This window comes from Oxyura jamaicensis, chromosome 3, assembly GCF_011077185.1.
Source record: "Oxyura jamaicensis isolate SHBP4307 breed ruddy duck chromosome 3, BPBGC_Ojam_1.0, whole genome shotgun sequence".
In the NCBI taxonomy this organism is placed as follows: Eukaryota; Metazoa; Chordata; class Aves; order Anseriformes; family Anatidae; genus Oxyura; species Oxyura jamaicensis.
The window spans coordinates 51,547,489-51,564,042 of NC_048895.1; the positions used below are offsets into that span (position 1 = coordinate 51,547,489).

At 41.0% G+C, this 16,554-nt stretch overlaps 1 protein-coding gene across 6 annotated transcripts in view; it reads left to right on the top strand.

Annotated features, from left to right (window-relative positions):
* Positions 1-16,554, top strand: part of MTHFD1L (methylenetetrahydrofolate dehydrogenase (NADP+ dependent) 1 like) — a 147,615-nt gene that overhangs the window by 3,432 nt on the left and 127,629 nt on the right. For 4 of the 6 annotated variants that reach the window (XR_004749252.1, XM_035321071.1, XM_035321072.1 and 1 more), the window contains exons 3-8: positions 1,019-1,069; positions 1,146-1,199; positions 4,007-4,131; positions 5,221-5,321; positions 6,073-6,197; positions 13,750-13,861. Coding sequence is in view for 5 of the 6 variants with exons in the window: in XM_035321071.1 (XP_035176962.1) it covers positions 1,019-1,069; positions 1,146-1,199; positions 4,007-4,131; positions 5,221-5,321; positions 6,073-6,197; positions 13,750-13,861 (568 nt within the window). In the remaining variant the exon portion in view is untranslated. Of the gene's footprint in view, positions 1-1,018; positions 1,070-1,145; positions 1,200-2,859; positions 2,910-4,006; positions 4,132-5,220; positions 5,322-6,072; positions 6,198-13,749; positions 13,862-16,554 lie in introns of those variants that run through there. The other 2 variants (XM_035321075.1, XM_035321074.1) reach the window with 2 other exon arrangements.

Genomic DNA, 16,554 nt, shown 5'->3' on the forward strand with positions numbered 1-16,554 from the left:
TGAAGCCAGTGCTGGAGGCTGTCCACTATGTCAGTCAAATGTCAAGACAGTCAAATGTCTTGACTCCAATGAGAAATCATTCACACGGGAAGCTACATAGAACGTATACATTAAATTGTAATGAACCCTTTCATAACAGCTTATTTTGGTCCCATTGTCTGGATTGGAAAACAGGTTTTATACATAATCATATATTTGTGAGAAGAATTTTTTTTTGTTCATTTTGTTATAAAGCCCCTGCTATTTTAAGAGGTAGAAGTCTTGGTGTCCTGTTGATACGAGGTTTATAGTTCTGGATATTGAATTCTGTTTTATAGTTGCGATATATGAAAACTGAAAAGTCTCCTAAAATTCAAGATTAAGTAGTAAGCCAAAAATTTAAAGAAAATGCTCTGATACATATGATGCAAATAGTAGTGGAGACCTCAGGGAAAGAGGCGTGCCAGGTGAGATGGAGCTTCTCCCAGGTAAATCTGCCCAGGAGATGTTTCTGGCCTGGAGCAGGTGTCTGCTGGCAGCTGGGAGGAGCTGGTAACTTCTTCCATATGACAGCTCACTGTAATGTGTGATGGTTATGACTTGCATTGGTCTTAGTGGTGAGGCAAACCAGTGTTGTTTGGTAATACGGGGGCCAAGGGGCAGGCAGATAATGCAGAAAATGCTAGCATTGCTGTTGCCAATTTCTTCCCTGTTAGATGGCTGGATGGAGAATGGTATTTCCAGATACAGGCTGGCACCTTTCTCAAATGGTAAACTTAAGTTAAGGAAATGGCCAGTTTTATCTATAAAAGCCATGCTAATCTCAGCATGCATTTACAGTAGTCAAACCAAAACACATTTGTTGAATGATCACCTGCTTGTTTCTTAGAACTGCTGGTTTGTTGTTGGTTTCTTTTTAACACTAGTGGGCACAGGCATCCTCACTCTGTTTCTTGCATACAGCTGTGTATTAGTACACTGACATTTTTAAAATGTAAATTTATTATTATAAAAGTTATTTTCTCTTTTGTTCCCCAAGGCACGTAATGATCCTTTAGTTCAAGAAATAAACAAGAACTTCGCTGAAGAGGTAAGCTATAGACAATGTGCCTTTTATCACTCATGAGCTACCTGCATTGGGTAATTGTCATGTTTTCTTTTGGCAGGTTGGTCTACGTGTTATTCATATCTGTCTCCCTGAAGACAGCAGCAAAGATGAGGTAAGCATGGTACCTGAATGACTCTTCCTTTTTTGCTTTCATCATGACCTTTTATTTATTGCTGACATTGATTATCAATTTGAGCAGATCTCTCTGCTAACTCACATGAGGTTTGGGACTGTCTTAGATAGTAAGTGTTAATCCCAGTTTGACAAGTGCTGTCCCCGGAAGCCTGAGGCAGAATCAGCAGTCATGTTTTGTTTCCTTGTCTGGTATTTCACTGCAATGTCCCGTCATAGCAGGCAAAGACCGGGTGTCTCTTGTGTTGGTGGAAGCTCTGGACTAGGGCTCCCATTTGATATCCTATCTCCCACAGCTGCTCTTGTGATCTTAAATCTATTTATGGAGCTCTTGATTCTTGCCCAGGTTTTACTCAGGGAAGTTAGAGATTAATTGCTTTGGGATGGGGGCAGGGGATTGAATTATTTTGCCTTTTTATTGATCTTGTAGTGCTTGAAGTACATATCAAAAAATTCATCGACCCCAAATCACTAGAGGGCTACCTTCTTACCTTGTTAAAGCATTAGCTTGGAGGCACAGCACTAATATCAAGTGCGTTTTACCTATAGCAAACCATATTATTATACACAGTCCTGAGGCATCAGATAGTGAAAACAGCGAAGGGATTTGTAGTACAAGATGCCACTGTTCTCAGCTAGTCTCCTCATGCTTGGGAGATCTGATAATGCATAATTCATGAAAATCAATTCAATGAAATGATAATTCATACTTGTTGATTTGGTGCATTCTTTACTATTTGGTACACTTTGTTTTTAAAATGTTACTGTCTTGCACTACAATGTCAAAAGTGGCTTCCACGTGTATTGAGAGGAACTTACAGCTTTGTATTTGCTATATATTCCTTATGTTGACTAATTTCAGGACTCCAGTTTTGTGGATGATGCTAAGTGGATCAAGCTAGCTAAGAAAGCTGGGCTTTTGAAATGAAGATCAAATGCATTTTGCTGTTAGTAAATGTGTTTTACCTGCTGAGTAACACAGTAAGAAATAGGTGAAATTTAGTGGGTATGGAGCAGTAGCTGATGTTATGTTGGAGCAATATCTTAGGAAGTCACTGAGCTGTGTGTAAGGAAAAAAACAAGGTATTTTTGTTATTTGAGGTAAGCTATTTTTAACGAAGTTGCTAACAGTTTGCTTACCTTGCCTGTCTTCTCGCAGATGATGTTGTTTTTTTTTCCATCCATTCAAGTCCAGGTTAGCTAGCTTCTTCTGGCTGGGGGAGGTAGGGGTCATTTCAATAGCATACACTTCTTGTTCTGCCACAGCTACCTGTGTAAAGTACAGGCAGGCTAATGCAAGATCGCTTACCCTGCATGAGTTGTAAGCACTGTAAATGCAGTGATAATGGAAAAAATATATTATGATATTTTCCCAGGGAGCAGTCAGGAATCTGTTCCAAGATCTTATATTCAGGCCTTGTATGAACGTTGCTTTTGGTTACTATGTAGGCCCCCAACATTTGGTAGCATATCAGGGTTGTTAAAGGAAACGTGGATGTTTTTACATCCACTGTGTGATGTATACGCTTATCTTTTCTCTTGGAGCATCTGCCAGCCTTATTGCTGTCAAGTGACATAGACACTTGCTTCTGCAAGTGCCTGTATTGCTCAGAGGCAATACATATGCCTCTGTCTGTCTATCTCAGAAGTCAGCAAACTACAGGGACATCTGTATATGGGTGATATGCAGGTACAAGCTTCATTAACAGGAGCACAGCATGCTTTTGTGGTTCAGTGTCACAGATGGTCTAACCCCTACCAAATCCCCCCATGTTATGTTGATTGCATATCAAATGTTTGGACAGTATCATTCACAATTAGACTGAACAGTTCACGTGCAAAGTGTTTTAGGAAGGTGTGGCGTTAGTTAAAGAAAAAAATCTTTAATTTAAAACTTTTCATTTTCTGTTGGATATTAATGCAGTTAAATTATACAGCTTTGTGGTGATCACACGCTAATTTTATTTGAATAATGGAAAGATGTGCTTATATGATGTTTCTCACAAGAGAAAATTTCTGCTCATTTTTTTGCCTGATATTCTTCATGGCCACTGCAGAACAGCACGTATCACTAGGGATCAGTATTGTGCTTTAGATAGGAAGCAGACAAGGGCAGTTAATGCAGACGTGGATGCTGAATGTGACCAACAATAAAATGTTTGAACTTGCATCTGGTTCAATACTTGAAATTCATAAACATTTATGCAGTACCTTGTAAAAATAATAATTCTTCATAAGATGAATGTCAGCTCTTAGGATCAGGGTGTTTTGAGAAGGAAAAGCAGTAACAGTGTATGGTGTTTTAATAAAAATGAAATGTCTCTTTGCCCTACTGCTCATGTAATTGTTCGTTTAATGTGACTGCTTTTCACCTCTGCTCTGGGTTGGGCTATGAACTGGTTTTCTTTTGAACTATATTTTAACCAAGCAGTCTTATTTATGCCTGAAAGCACCCTGTGAAAGTGAAAGCCACTCCAGTGTCGAGCTGTTGCTGAGATTTGGAATGGCAAAAGACAAAATGCTGTTGGCAGCTTAATGTCATGTAATATGTGTGGGCTTTGCACAATGTTTACAATGGAGTCGGGGTGGCTTAATTTGGTAAGCCATGCAAATGTAAAACAGAGGAAGCAGGTTATTGCTGTTTTTTCATTTAAAGGTTGCAGTAATATGTGGGGGAAGCAAAGGTGGCCGTAAGCAAGTTATTAAAAAATAGGTTGTATCTCCTTGTAGTTAGATTCTTCTTTTGTCTGTTTTTCTGATCCTTAATGCTTTTTATTAACTTCCCAGATTGTCAATGAAATCTTGAGGCTTAATGAAGATCCTAATGTGCAGGGCCTTGCCCTTGACCTCCCAGAAAGCTCATATAGCAGCAAGGTATTAAATGCTGTGAAACCTGAGAAGGATGTGGATGGGTAAGTGAACCACTGAGAAATAATATTAGCAGACACAAGGCTGATGTCTCTCAAAATCAGTTTTGCCCACTGCATTTCACTAATGGATTCCTCAGTCAAAGTGTCCAGCTGTGCTATTGAGTGGTGATAAAAGATCCTAGTATATCTATCAGAAATCTTTTGCTGAAGTCACTTTGATCATCACCTTTTTAATTTTTCTATTCAAGACATGATCTTTTCAAAGAAATCAGAAAACACTGTTCTTGTGTACAGATATTACTTAGAATTTCAGTACTTCAGTAATAGAAATGATAGTTGCACAGTCCTGAACACAAACCCCAATATGTCTGCAAGAGAGACTGAGGGAAAACTTGCAGAAAAGGTTTTAACCTCCTCACAGCACTCTCTCCTGGTGGGACAGCCGGCTTTAACAGCTTGGACCCATTAGCACAACTTTCTAATCAGTCTTCAATTGAATTGCAGAGCTGTCTAGAGAGAGACTGAAAGGTCTGGGTCACCATTTTGTTCTTGCAGCCTTCTTGTTTTTGCCTGAAGAATGCTACACATCTCTGCCCCCTCCTCGCCCTTCCTCCTCCTTTCATATCATGTCAGAAAAATCTGAAAGCCTTGAAAATTAATTGAGTTTCCATTGTCTGGAGTAGCGGAGGTTGACAGAGAAAGTAAATGCTGAGAATACTATTGTAGAGAACACAGAACAGTGCAGAAACACCTCCCATCTCCTGAGCAGGCCAGTGTCATCCCATAAGGATGCATTATCTCTGGCTCAGCTTTCCTCTGGCAGGGCTGGTCTTGTCACAGGAGTCACTTTGGAGTTTTGGCCCTACATGCCACATCTAACCACTACAGAGCAGAGAGCTGCCTGTGTGTGCTGCACTCGTGTTACTTGTTCCAACTCTCAGGCCCCTTTTCTGGTCCCTCTTGAGGCTCAGTGTCTGTCTAACGGGCATGTGGGATGATGCAATTGAAGGATTTACTTTTACGAGATGTGTTTGATCTTGGGATTAGCTATTATTCATGTTACAAGCTTTACTGAGGATTTACATTGCACAAGATCTTTTTTTTTTTAATTGCAATATTTTTCAACTGCAGATTATCTGATGTAAACCTGGGACGCTTGGTACGTGGAGATGCCTCTGACTGCTTGGTTTCTCCCACTGCCTGTGCAGTGATGGAGCTTCTTGAAGATTTAGGTAAGTCATTCAATCCGAATTACAGCATTAATTCAAATATAACTAAAATCAGTTTTAGCCCTGATTGAGACAAATATAATCTCATCAGTTTTGTTTTCTGATTTGTTTGGTATTCCCCACCTGTAATATCTTGGTCTCCTGCTAGTGAAAAGAACCTCAGTGAGATCTAATGTAATATTTGCATAAATAGGTCTCAGCTCTAGTTTGGGGAAATAAGGCAAAGATTTCCTGCCATCAGCAAATTGCTGAGTGAATTTTTTGAGGGGGTTGTATTTTATAAGTGCTAACATTGAAATGGCAGATATAAACAGGTGGCCTTGCAGCTTGCAAAGACGATGTTAGTTCAAGGCAGGGGATCAGAAATAGTCTCTCTCAGGGTGATTCAGCGTTGTTGAGACAAGGATTTGTATAACAGAACTGTAAACATGTGGTCAAGTGGACTTAGTAACAAATATGAATGGAAGGATTTGTGAAAATAAAATACCAGCAAACCAGAAGAGCAATGTTTGCTAACTGGAACTGGAGAGTCCCAAAGAAACAACTTAAAATCAGTGGTTCGTGTTGCTCTGTGGGCTCCAAGAAAGTTGCCTTCAGTGACGTGGTTGCTGTGGTTGAGGAGGAGCACGGAGCTGCCTAGTGGGGATGTGCTTTGCTGGCTGGCTGGGGGTGTTCACTTGAATGCTGCATGTGGGGCTTGGTGCTAGTGCCCTCACAGCTGTGGGCAGCTCAACGCCTCGTGTCTGTCCTGCAGATGGGAAGATGGTGCTGCTGGTGGGCGCCGATGGGGCCCTGGGGGCATCCTTGCACTGCCTGCTGCAGAGGAGGGGAGCCACCACCGCCAGCTGCCAGTGGAAGTCCCGTGAGCTACAGAACAAGGTGAGAGCTCTCCTCCAGCATCCATGCACTGCTCCCCGGGGAGGTGATGGTCCCTGGCCAGGATGCCGCCAGTGGCACCATGTCGCTTGCATTATGTCTTAAAGATTTGAAAATGCCACTTCTTTGGGGACCAAGGGGATCGGGAGCTTCTCTTTGGCTTTGAAGAGAACTGTAAGGGGATCTGGAGAAATTCAGGGTTTTTCATTCAAAGGATTTCACGTACTTCATTTTCCCCGGTTGCTTTTTGCAGAGTTTTTATCAACAATTCTTAAATTGATACGACTTCCTGCCAAACTTCCCATTTTGTTCCTTAATCCCAAGTTCCCCAGAATAATACAGCTGGGGGTGCGTTGTCCCCCCGTGTCTGTACAGAGAGCGTCCCCGTTCAGCCTGCAGCGCAGCACAGGCTGGCTGCTGCCTCGCATTGCACAGCACACACCGCATGGTGGCAGCTAACTCAACCTGATGGTGTCCTACCCCTCGGGTCTGAGCTCAAGGATAGGAGGAGGAAACACCCGTAAGCAGCTGTGGCAGTTCAAAAGTCCTTTGGCAAACCCATGTTTTCACAGCTGCTGATGTTTTTGTTAGGCTTGTCTCATTTCTGTGCTTTGAGTGACTGACAAGGCTTAGGAAACACATACTCCTGTCGGAGGTGGAAGCACTCTGAACTTCATGTGGCAATGTCTTCTGCTGTAATAATTTCTTGCTGTTTGGGTTTGAGGGCTGCTTGGGGCTGGGTGGGAAAGGTAATGGGGTACCCAGAGGTATTTCTGCTGGGTCATGGCAAAAGACTTGGAGCAGGCCAGAGCTGCTGTGCAGTGCTGTCTGCTGGAGAAAGATCTGTTTCCTCCCATCCAGATGCTTTCCCATCATCCAGCCTTGCTTTTTGGCATTCCCCATAGCCTACCTCTCACTGATGGGAAGCAGAGTATGAGGCTGAAGCAGGAGGAAGCTGGAGGCTTTGCACATCAGCCTTTCAAGGTTCATTTTAACTTCTGGCAATAAAGGAGTTTCTGCTTTGTCTGGAGGACCCAGCAGCAGCTGTCTGGGGAGACTTGCCTTCCTTTTCCTCTTTTGTAAGCCTCTGCAGCAGTATCACCAGTAACCCTGAGCACTGATCAACCTCACTGGATGCAGTGCTGTTGTAGTTAACTGTAGCTCATAGGTAAAATGGAACATGTGCATGGAGATTGTCCTGAATTGTGTTCCCAGAAGCCCAAGAATGAGAAACCAAGCACAAATTTCTTATGTGGCAGCTAGGCACTGCTGTCTTGTGGCAGCCTGCATTTGCAGTACACCACCATTAGATAACATGATTATAACAGGATGAGAATTTTTCTCTTGCTGGTTAAGCAAAAACAGTGTAAAGGCTCACAAGCCTTGATTTATTTTTTTATTTTTTTATTTGAATTTCAAGTAAGCTAATGTGTTAGTTAAAGTAGAGTTTTTTGCAGGACTTGGAAAAAACTTTTTTTTTTCCTGCAGAAAGCACTAACTTCAGGCATGGTTATGCACTTTTGCTCCTTCCTCTGAAAGCGATGCTTCTACAATAGCATTCTGCGTGCTGTTCATAAGTATGATGTATGGTAGCACAATAACTTCACTTACAGAGTGAGAAATGAACTGGTGAAGAGTAGGAACTTTTCACTGAGATGCATTTATTTTGGAGTACATACCAGGAGAAGAAAAATGGAGCTCAGGGCTAGGTGTAACTTTTCTGTCTTAGTCTGTTGGCCAGGCCCATTTGCACTGAATCACAAATCCCAAACCTAATGATGTAATGCATTTTTGAAGCAGGTGTTATCTTTGCTGATTTCTTCTTTTTCTTAAAAGGTAGCATAACATCGTTTTCTTTAGCGATTATATTGATTTAAATGAGACAGGTAGTGCTAATCTTGTCATGTTTTTTTAGATTTGGTTTTGTATCACAGTGGACTTGTTACTGCTTCACTCATGCACTTTATCATTTTAAAAACATTTCTGCAGAAGTTGCAGGTATGTTTTAGACAACCTTAGGAAAAGTTTAATAGTGTAGAGGTAGCTCTGCCAGCAAACAGCATAACACCATCTAGCATCTGACTTGATAGTTATGAGATCTTTTCTATCTCATGTCAGGAAAAGGGAATTAAATAATGGGACATCTTAATTTTCTTGCTTTCACCTGCATAATAATTGATACACTTTGCACGTTCTTTTCCCTCCCGCTCCTATTTATTTTTTTTTAAGGTGAACAGATTATATTTCCTCTTCTTCCATTTTGGGTTGAGTTGATTTTTATCTATTAAAAATAATCATAGCACAGCTGAGCTATCTCCTCTAACAATCTTGAGATTCATGGGTTTTCAAATAAAATCACAAAAGAAAAAAATATTTAAGAAGGTTCTGGCACAGCTGTGTATAGCTGCTGTGCAGAAATGCTGTTCTTTTTGCATTGATTTATTGGATGTAAAATAAAGTATGAAGTAAAGGATAAAGACTTGAGCGTTTTGGTGGAAATAGGTAAGATGTTATCCGTCTGCTCAGCTTTGTGAAGGTAACTCTTCAAAACGCAATCAGTGCAGAGATACTGAAGAATTTTGGGGAACTTCTCATTTGGAAGATCCATCTTCAAGTGACAACCAAAAGTCAATTCAGTATTACCAGGGAACAATGGGAATGGTACACTTACCCTAATTATAACATAATAAATGATTATCTTTCTAGTTTGAAAGGAGATAACCTGAGTTGTTCAACTGGGTTCAATTTAGTAATTTTCTTGCCAAAGCTTGGCTAATAATTAGTACTCTGGTAGATTTCAATTCAGTCATCTAAATTCAATCATAATTTCAATATGCTATCTTACAAGCAAGTTTGTGAACCACATTATGCATATTTTAAGAGTTACTATCCTACATTTTTTGTAAAATAACTGAAAACTAGGCTATTGAGGTATAATTAGAAATTAAAAATTTGTCTATAAAAGACTGGTTGAGAAATAGGACAGTGTTTCAGCTGGAATGGATGGACGGGGGTTTCCTCAGGTTCAGTAAAAACCTCTGTTGGCCACAGTCTACTTTATCTTAGAGCCACCACTTAAGGATCAGTGTATTTGAAATTTTAGTCATTTGATGTTCTGTTATCAGGGTCTTGGTAAGACAAAGAGCTTTGCTACTGGCAGAAAAATGCATTTCATGTTGCTAGAGATGAGTGACATGACAGCAAGTGAGAAAAGTTGTAAAGATCCTATAACAGGAGAGGAGGGGGAGGCTGCATGGAGTTTCTAATGCTGATGCTGTAGGCAGTGGGTATTTCTGTTTCATAACTTTGTGCATATCATCTGTTCCTTGTGATTTGAATTTCATCTCCCAGCCTGTGAGCTAGACCAGTGTGCTAAAGCATGCTGCACGGCGAGAGGCTTGAGCTTGCAGTAGAGGTAGCCAGCATAGGCAAGTGGGGCTGATGGGGGGAAGGAGGGGATGGGTGGCACTACATTCCCAGTCAATACCTCCTGTTGTAGCTGTAGGGTATCTGTTGGGGTTGGTTGTGACAGCTGAGAAATGTGTGGGTTGGCAGCCTTTTATTCCTGTGTGAGCCCCACCTACTTTCAAGTCCAGTTATCTTTCTCTGTCAGGAAGAGACTACGCGTTGGCATTATGAGCAAGGCTGAGAGAAGTGAGTAAAGAAAAGTGGATCACTTCATAGGACCATTGCAATTACATATGTTAATAAACAAAACAAAAAAAAGTTTTTTGAGTTGGCATAGCCTTAAAGTATGTAAAAATAAGAGCAAAAAATCCTTTGGGGTTTTTAATCGTCACAGAACTGATATTGTTTGATGTAGCTTTTGTAGGGGCTAACCTCTGCACCTGGGAACTGCATAGCCCCTGGCTGGGGCACAGCCTGGCTCCCTCTCCCGTGTCTGGAAGTATGGTGTGACCGAGCGCCCAGGAAGGGTGGTGAGTTTTAGGAGCACCCCACCTATTGCGTGGCAGCACTGAGTGCGTGGGCATGGTAGGGAAAGGGCTGCAGGTGTCTGGGCAAGAAGGTGGTAACAGCAGTTGCCCTGGTAGGCGGCAAGTGGTTTACAGTCCATCACTTGAATTTCCCAAGGTAGAGGTAGAGCTGGAGGAAACCACATGAGGAGAGCATGTTTTGGTGGAAAAAAAAAAAAAAAAAAAAAACAGAAGCTAATGGTTTACACAGTAAAGCTTAAGATTTCAGAAGGTAATTAGCAGTGATTGATCTGGAAATTGATCTGTACACTGATGCGTAGAATGAGTTTTTTCATGAGCAGAGGTCAAAAGGGAAAAAAACTTTGAATCAGTTTCCTATTCTTCATCCCCTCTAAATTTTAGCTGGTCTAACTTCAGACCCAAGAAACTGAGGGCTTTTATTTTTCAAATGTTAATGATTTTTTTTTTCCTTGGTCATGTGATTAAAAGTGGCTCTTGGACCACTCAGCTTAAATAGGGGGAAACAAAATGTTTATGCAGGCTTGATGTCAAAATAGGTTTTCAATTATCTGGAATATACAATTTCTCTACCATTATCATTAACTACTTGGCTTGAGTGTCTGCATTGTTGTTTTAACATTTGATGTTCTGTCTTGGGAATGGGTGGTTCTTCTTAATCTGCTTCTACTTAAATCCTGGTGGGGAGAACCGTATTTTGTTATGAGGTAAGGTTTCAGATTATTTATTGGCACAGCTCTTCCCAACTGAAAAAATATTTACTGGTGAGAAGGCAGGACGCTACTTGAGTATTGGCTAACTTTGTCTTCAACCCATTACCTAGCACGCTGCAGATGGTTTCACGCGAGGCCGTTGCTCCTTCTGCTGGGCTGTGTGGTGGGACGCAGCGCTTCCATCAGCGAGCACCGCCTGATGGGTCACCCCTTGGCCACACGCTAACGCCTGTCAATAGCTCCTCAGCCTTCTGGCGACGTTTGCCTGTAGCATCTGGTTCCTATCAGATGCATCCTCTGTCTGGGGACCGTGCGGTACACTTGCGAGGGAGGTTGAATGTGATGATTTCATAGGTCTTTTCCATCTCTAATGTCTGTGATTTATTTCTGATTTAGGAGATAGGGCCTGCACATGCCTCCCAGGGCTTGCTGCTTGCCTTTGTGATTTATGAGCAGTCAAAAAAGTAGGTTATGGCAAAAGGAAAAATAAAAAGGTGGGGCAGGGGCAGGAGCACGACTTCTTGCAACGGAGACCGAAATGCCCTCACAGGGAGATCACATGAATCTGTTCCAAAGACACTCACGATTCTGTAAGCAACTGTTTTGCTTCCAGTGGACTCACTATCCCAGTTAAACAAGTTTCTGGATATATATATATATATTTTTAATCACCAAGGGAGGAAAAAGTTCCATCAAGTGTTTGTTTTATGTACTTCATTGACTGTCCAGTAACTTTATAAATATTTGCACGTAAAAATACTTGCTCATAGCAAGAGAGTTAAAAATGTATCTCCACTTTTTTTTTTTTTCCTTCTTTACATTTACTTCCTTTTTGAAATAAGGAAAAGGAAATCATGGGGGAAAGACTTTGTGCTCAGTACATCTCCAGCCTGTAGGACAACTATTCTGTGGCATGTGATAATTTTTCTTTGAATGGAGGAGGTGGGGCAGGGCAATGAGATCAAAGGTTTGTCTGTTTTTTTGACACATTTATGGATATGTCTGACATTAGCCATCTGAACCAGTGCTAACATTGGCTAAAAAAATGATTGTGTTCAGCTGTTAAAGAACATTTTTGAACATTATGATTGGTAGTCATAGAAATGAATATTTGGTCAATTGTCTTTTGGCATTATAGTTAAATTGAATCAATTCTGTCGTAAGTATGTTGGCTGAGCATTTGTCAAAATTATCACTTACTGCATACAGCTCTCAACTGGTTCATAGCTTCATGATGGAAAGCAGTGTATAAAGCTCATAGTCCTGTCTCAGAGGCTTTGCATGAGATGACATTCCTTCAGTGTATAAATTTTAACTTCTATAATATTTTTTTAATTATTTTTCAAAAAGACTGGATTTCAGTAACTGGGAATAATCACTGCAATCACTGTTTTTCTCAGTGTTGGTGGCACTGGCTGTTATGGCAGAGGCTGTCTTCTTTTGCAGGGGAGATAGATTTGCTTTTGTACTCTTGGTACACAAGAGCATAATACGCTTGCTATGTAAGTCATTGCAGTGTCTTTTTATTCAAATTTGCTTGCAGATTCCACAGTATAATTTGAGTTGATGCTAGTCAAGCTATATTACTTGTGTGACCTCCTAGGAGTGGCATGTAAGATGATATTTGCAGGAGCGCAGGTAATTTGGGTGAGACTGAATGGCTGTAGAGACTGTACATTTGCAGGCAATTGTAGGGGTGTCACAGGACTCCTGGTTGAAGCCCGAATCAGCTTGTAGCATTAGTCATCTGTGAAGCAAGTAAACCTTCTCCCACACTTTTGGCTGTGTTTCCACATGTGGATCTCTGAGGAGGGTTAGGCCATCCGTGTGTCCTCTCAGGAGAAGCTGGAGCTTTTCTAGCTTTCTGCCTTTTCTGCCACAGTTACGCTCTTCTCCCCTCCTGGATGTTCAGCTGTGCCAAAAAACTGCTATCCTGATAGAATTTGTAGCTGTTCTTTCTTGGCAGGAGTGCTGGGCAGGGTTGCGTCAGACCACTTCTGGCCAAAAAAGAAGCTGGAACATTTGTCAGTCACAAATCAACTCATGGAGAGGCTTGACGAGAGTGTGACACTTGACATTTATTTAAATGTTCCCCAAAAAATCCAAAATCACTGTCTCTCTGAAACCATTTTTATGGTCCTGCTTGAGGCAGTGCTGTGCCCATATTTCCTGTTGGAGTGGTTCTTTATGCATCTGTCTCTGGTGCTGTCCCTTATCTCATGTTGATTCCAATAGTTGTTACAGGGCCCTGTTTCAGAATAGGGAGGAAAGGAAGACACTTATCTCTCTGATTATAAGAATTTTTTAGTAAGCATTTTTGGTCTAACATCTGAAAGGTCGAACTAAATCAGAGGCACTGATTAGTAAGCATGAACTGAGAAGGGAAAAAATGCTTTAATTGGTGTTCTTCAAAGTCATTGATGTTTTCAGATCAGGTCATCTTGTATTCCCATGAGCTGACCTGGTTTTCTACTTTCAGATAAACTGACTATACTCTTTATAGTTACCTACTTACTGTCTTTCAATCCTTTTTTTTCTCAAGTCTTTCCAAGTTACTTTGTTGGACAGCAGCACTGTGGACAATGATGGGACTTCTTTGTTGAAAATATATAATCCCAATTAAATATTATTGGTGCTGACTCTAACCATCACTTACCCATTTTCAGTTTACCTTGTTTTGCTTTTTGTTTGTTTCTTTCTTTTTAAAATGCTGTTGTTCATAAATTTAATGTGTGGTAAGAATCCAGCCATCAATTTGTGTTTTTTTCATTTGTCTGCAAGTACTTTGCTCAAAAGTTGCTGTTGCTAAAAAGGTCTGAATATAAGTTCATGAATGTACTTCTAATGTTAAATGCTTGTTTTGTTGGGTGGGTTTTGGGCTGTTCATAGCTTCATCATGCAGACGTGGTGGTAGTTGGCAGTACGAAACCTGACGATGTTCCTGTGAGCTGGATAAAGCCTGGAACCACCATCATCAACTGTTCTCGTGACTTGCTGTCAGGTAAGAGGCATTAAAAGTGAATTGTTCTTGAAAGTGATGTATGACAAATCGTTGAAGTAAGCGTGTGACATGTCAGTGACCACACAGTGTGATTAAAAGCTGTGTCTCTGGGAGGGAGCCTTTAACAGTAGGTGTTTATGTACAGGGGATGAGTGAATGCATCTCTGGTATATAAATCGGGGGGAGGTGGAGACATGCCAGGTGAGGGAGGAAATACTAGAATAGATTCTTCATATCAAAATTGTTAAATAAGCAATGATCCTGTGGATTCATTCAGAGGAGTCATCATATGAGCTGTTATTTCAGTCCTGGTTTGTACAGCGTGTTATCTTGTGATTTCTATGGCCTCATCTGGAGCATGGAGAAAAGGCAATAGGCTAAGAATATTATTTGTAAAATGCTGCGGAGTGTGGTGTAGGGAAAAGTGGAGAAATCATGTAGCTCGGAACAGGCAAAATGTCCTCTGCAGCTGTTACTCCTAGAAAATGAGTTTGGATTCCTCTCCACCCACCCCTTTTTAGGTAAGTTAGCTTAGTGGTTGGAGGGGGGGTATAGGTTCATTAATTTCTTAGTTGAGAAATGCTGAAAAATGCTGATATTATGAAAGCTTCTCAGAAGTCACTGCATTCCACTGCTAGAATAACATTTCTTATAAAATTCCTTCAACTACTGTGAGTATCTCTAGATATTTTAAATTTTCTTAGTAATACATGTATAAATTTGACCTTAAACTAGGTACGTTTCCTAAGGGCAAATTAATCAGACACTATCAGTGTAGTTAATGTAAGATCAGACTTGTATAAAAGAGGCTGTTGTTCCCATGCAAAGTATGGCCTCTCCAAGAGATTATTTTTGTTGTCCTTTTTGATATCCTTTTGAACTGAACACACACTGTGGATGTGGGAGATCTGGGTTAAATGCACTCACGTGTCTGAAGGTGTTTGGACTTCTTCCTCTTCTGCCTCCCAGAACAGTGCTCTGATCCTAATGGGAATCTGAGGGGGGGCTACTAAGCCTCATCCTTTGCTAATGCTGCACAACTTGTCCAAAAATAATTCATGTTTTCTTAAACCAAAGAAGGGTTGACGGAGATCACCATACACTAGTGCAGTGATTAGGAGACTCTTTGAGTCTTTAGTGGCCCCTTGTTTTGCATAGGGTCAGTGGGATATAATTAAGTATCTACAGAGCAGGTCTGTTAAGTACCTGCTTGGAGCATAGGTCTCTTCAGCAGGTACCCAGCCTACTGGTGTGACACACTCCTTGAATGGGGGAGAAAAGGAAAGGGGAAGAGAAGAGGGGATGGAGGTATAAGAGTAGCACCTATGAATACATGAATGAGAAGGAATGGCCCCTGCTCATTTTAATCTTTTTCATCAGGAGCCACTGAGGTGTCCAACTTGGGGTGGAGGTGTGGGTCTGTGAAGGCAGGCTGGGGTAAGCCCTTGTAGCCTGAGTGGGCAGCTCTGGTGGCTGAACTCCCCCAGCTCTGTGTGCTGCTGGTGGAACCCCACTTCCTGATACCCAGTTTCCACTTTCCGTTGCAGGGGAGTCTGGGTCTTCCCTTCACAGACATATTTATGCAATTTATCTGCTTGACGTGTCTTGAGACTTAAGAATCTTCAAGCCTTAGTTGCCCTATAGAACCACCAGTAATGTTGTTTTCTTTTCCTGAAAATGTGCTGTTAGGAAAACTACATTAAAACATTTGAAAGATGTTCATGTCCCACAGCAAAATTAATTCTTAAGGCAGGAATCATAAGATCTGGTATGTGCCTATAGATTTCTTTGAATTTTTCAGGTTGTGGCAGTGGGCTGCTCTATGTATAGCATTTCTTCGAAAGGCAGCATGAGATTTTAACAAGATAGTTTAAAAAGAAACTTACCTACCAAATGTCTGTCTGTCTTCATGCTTATGCTTTTGAGATTGTCAGAAACTTGGAGAAACTCCGAAAGAATAGCAGAAACACATTTTAGCAGCTTATAGAAACGTTGGCCTGAAGACTTGCTAGAGACGTACATGAAACACAGGTGTCTGTCTGACAGGAAGAATGCACTTAGTTGAATTGCAAGATATGTATTAAAAGCATATTTTGGAATAGTTATGATCTTGGAGAAACCACTAAGTCTTATAACTGACTGTTCACTTTCAGTGCATAGCAGAATCTATTTGGTTGAGGCGCTCAGAAATTTTTCCATGTTTTCTCTTGCTTTAGAAATACCCAGCCTAACATCTGTGGAGTCACAGGAGCTAAATGAGGCCCAAAAGCAATGATGGCTGTGAAGTGACTTTTATTGTTGCGACATGGTGCTGGTTTGCTACATGAGATATATATGTAGCCTAACACACTAGCAAGTTCTAAAAGCCCTCCAAATTTGCAAGGATGTAGTTATATTGGGCAGCTGTAGTGATGTACACCAGGAAAGTAGAGCTAAAAGTGCTTGCTCCAGGTGATGAATTCTTTCTCCATGTTTTTGTTTTTTTCTTTTTAAATCTGATCAAAGGTTTTTAAATGATTGCAATTCTAAAATTGCTAGCAGTGCACCATCTTATTCTGCTGCACTAATGATTTTGGTATCCAAATGGGTGCTGGTAGCTTCTTGCAGCAAAATGCTTTAGAAGTACAGAAATGAAGAATGAATTTCTGAACAGAATTATGCCAAAATTGTTTGGGATTTGATGCCTAGCTCCT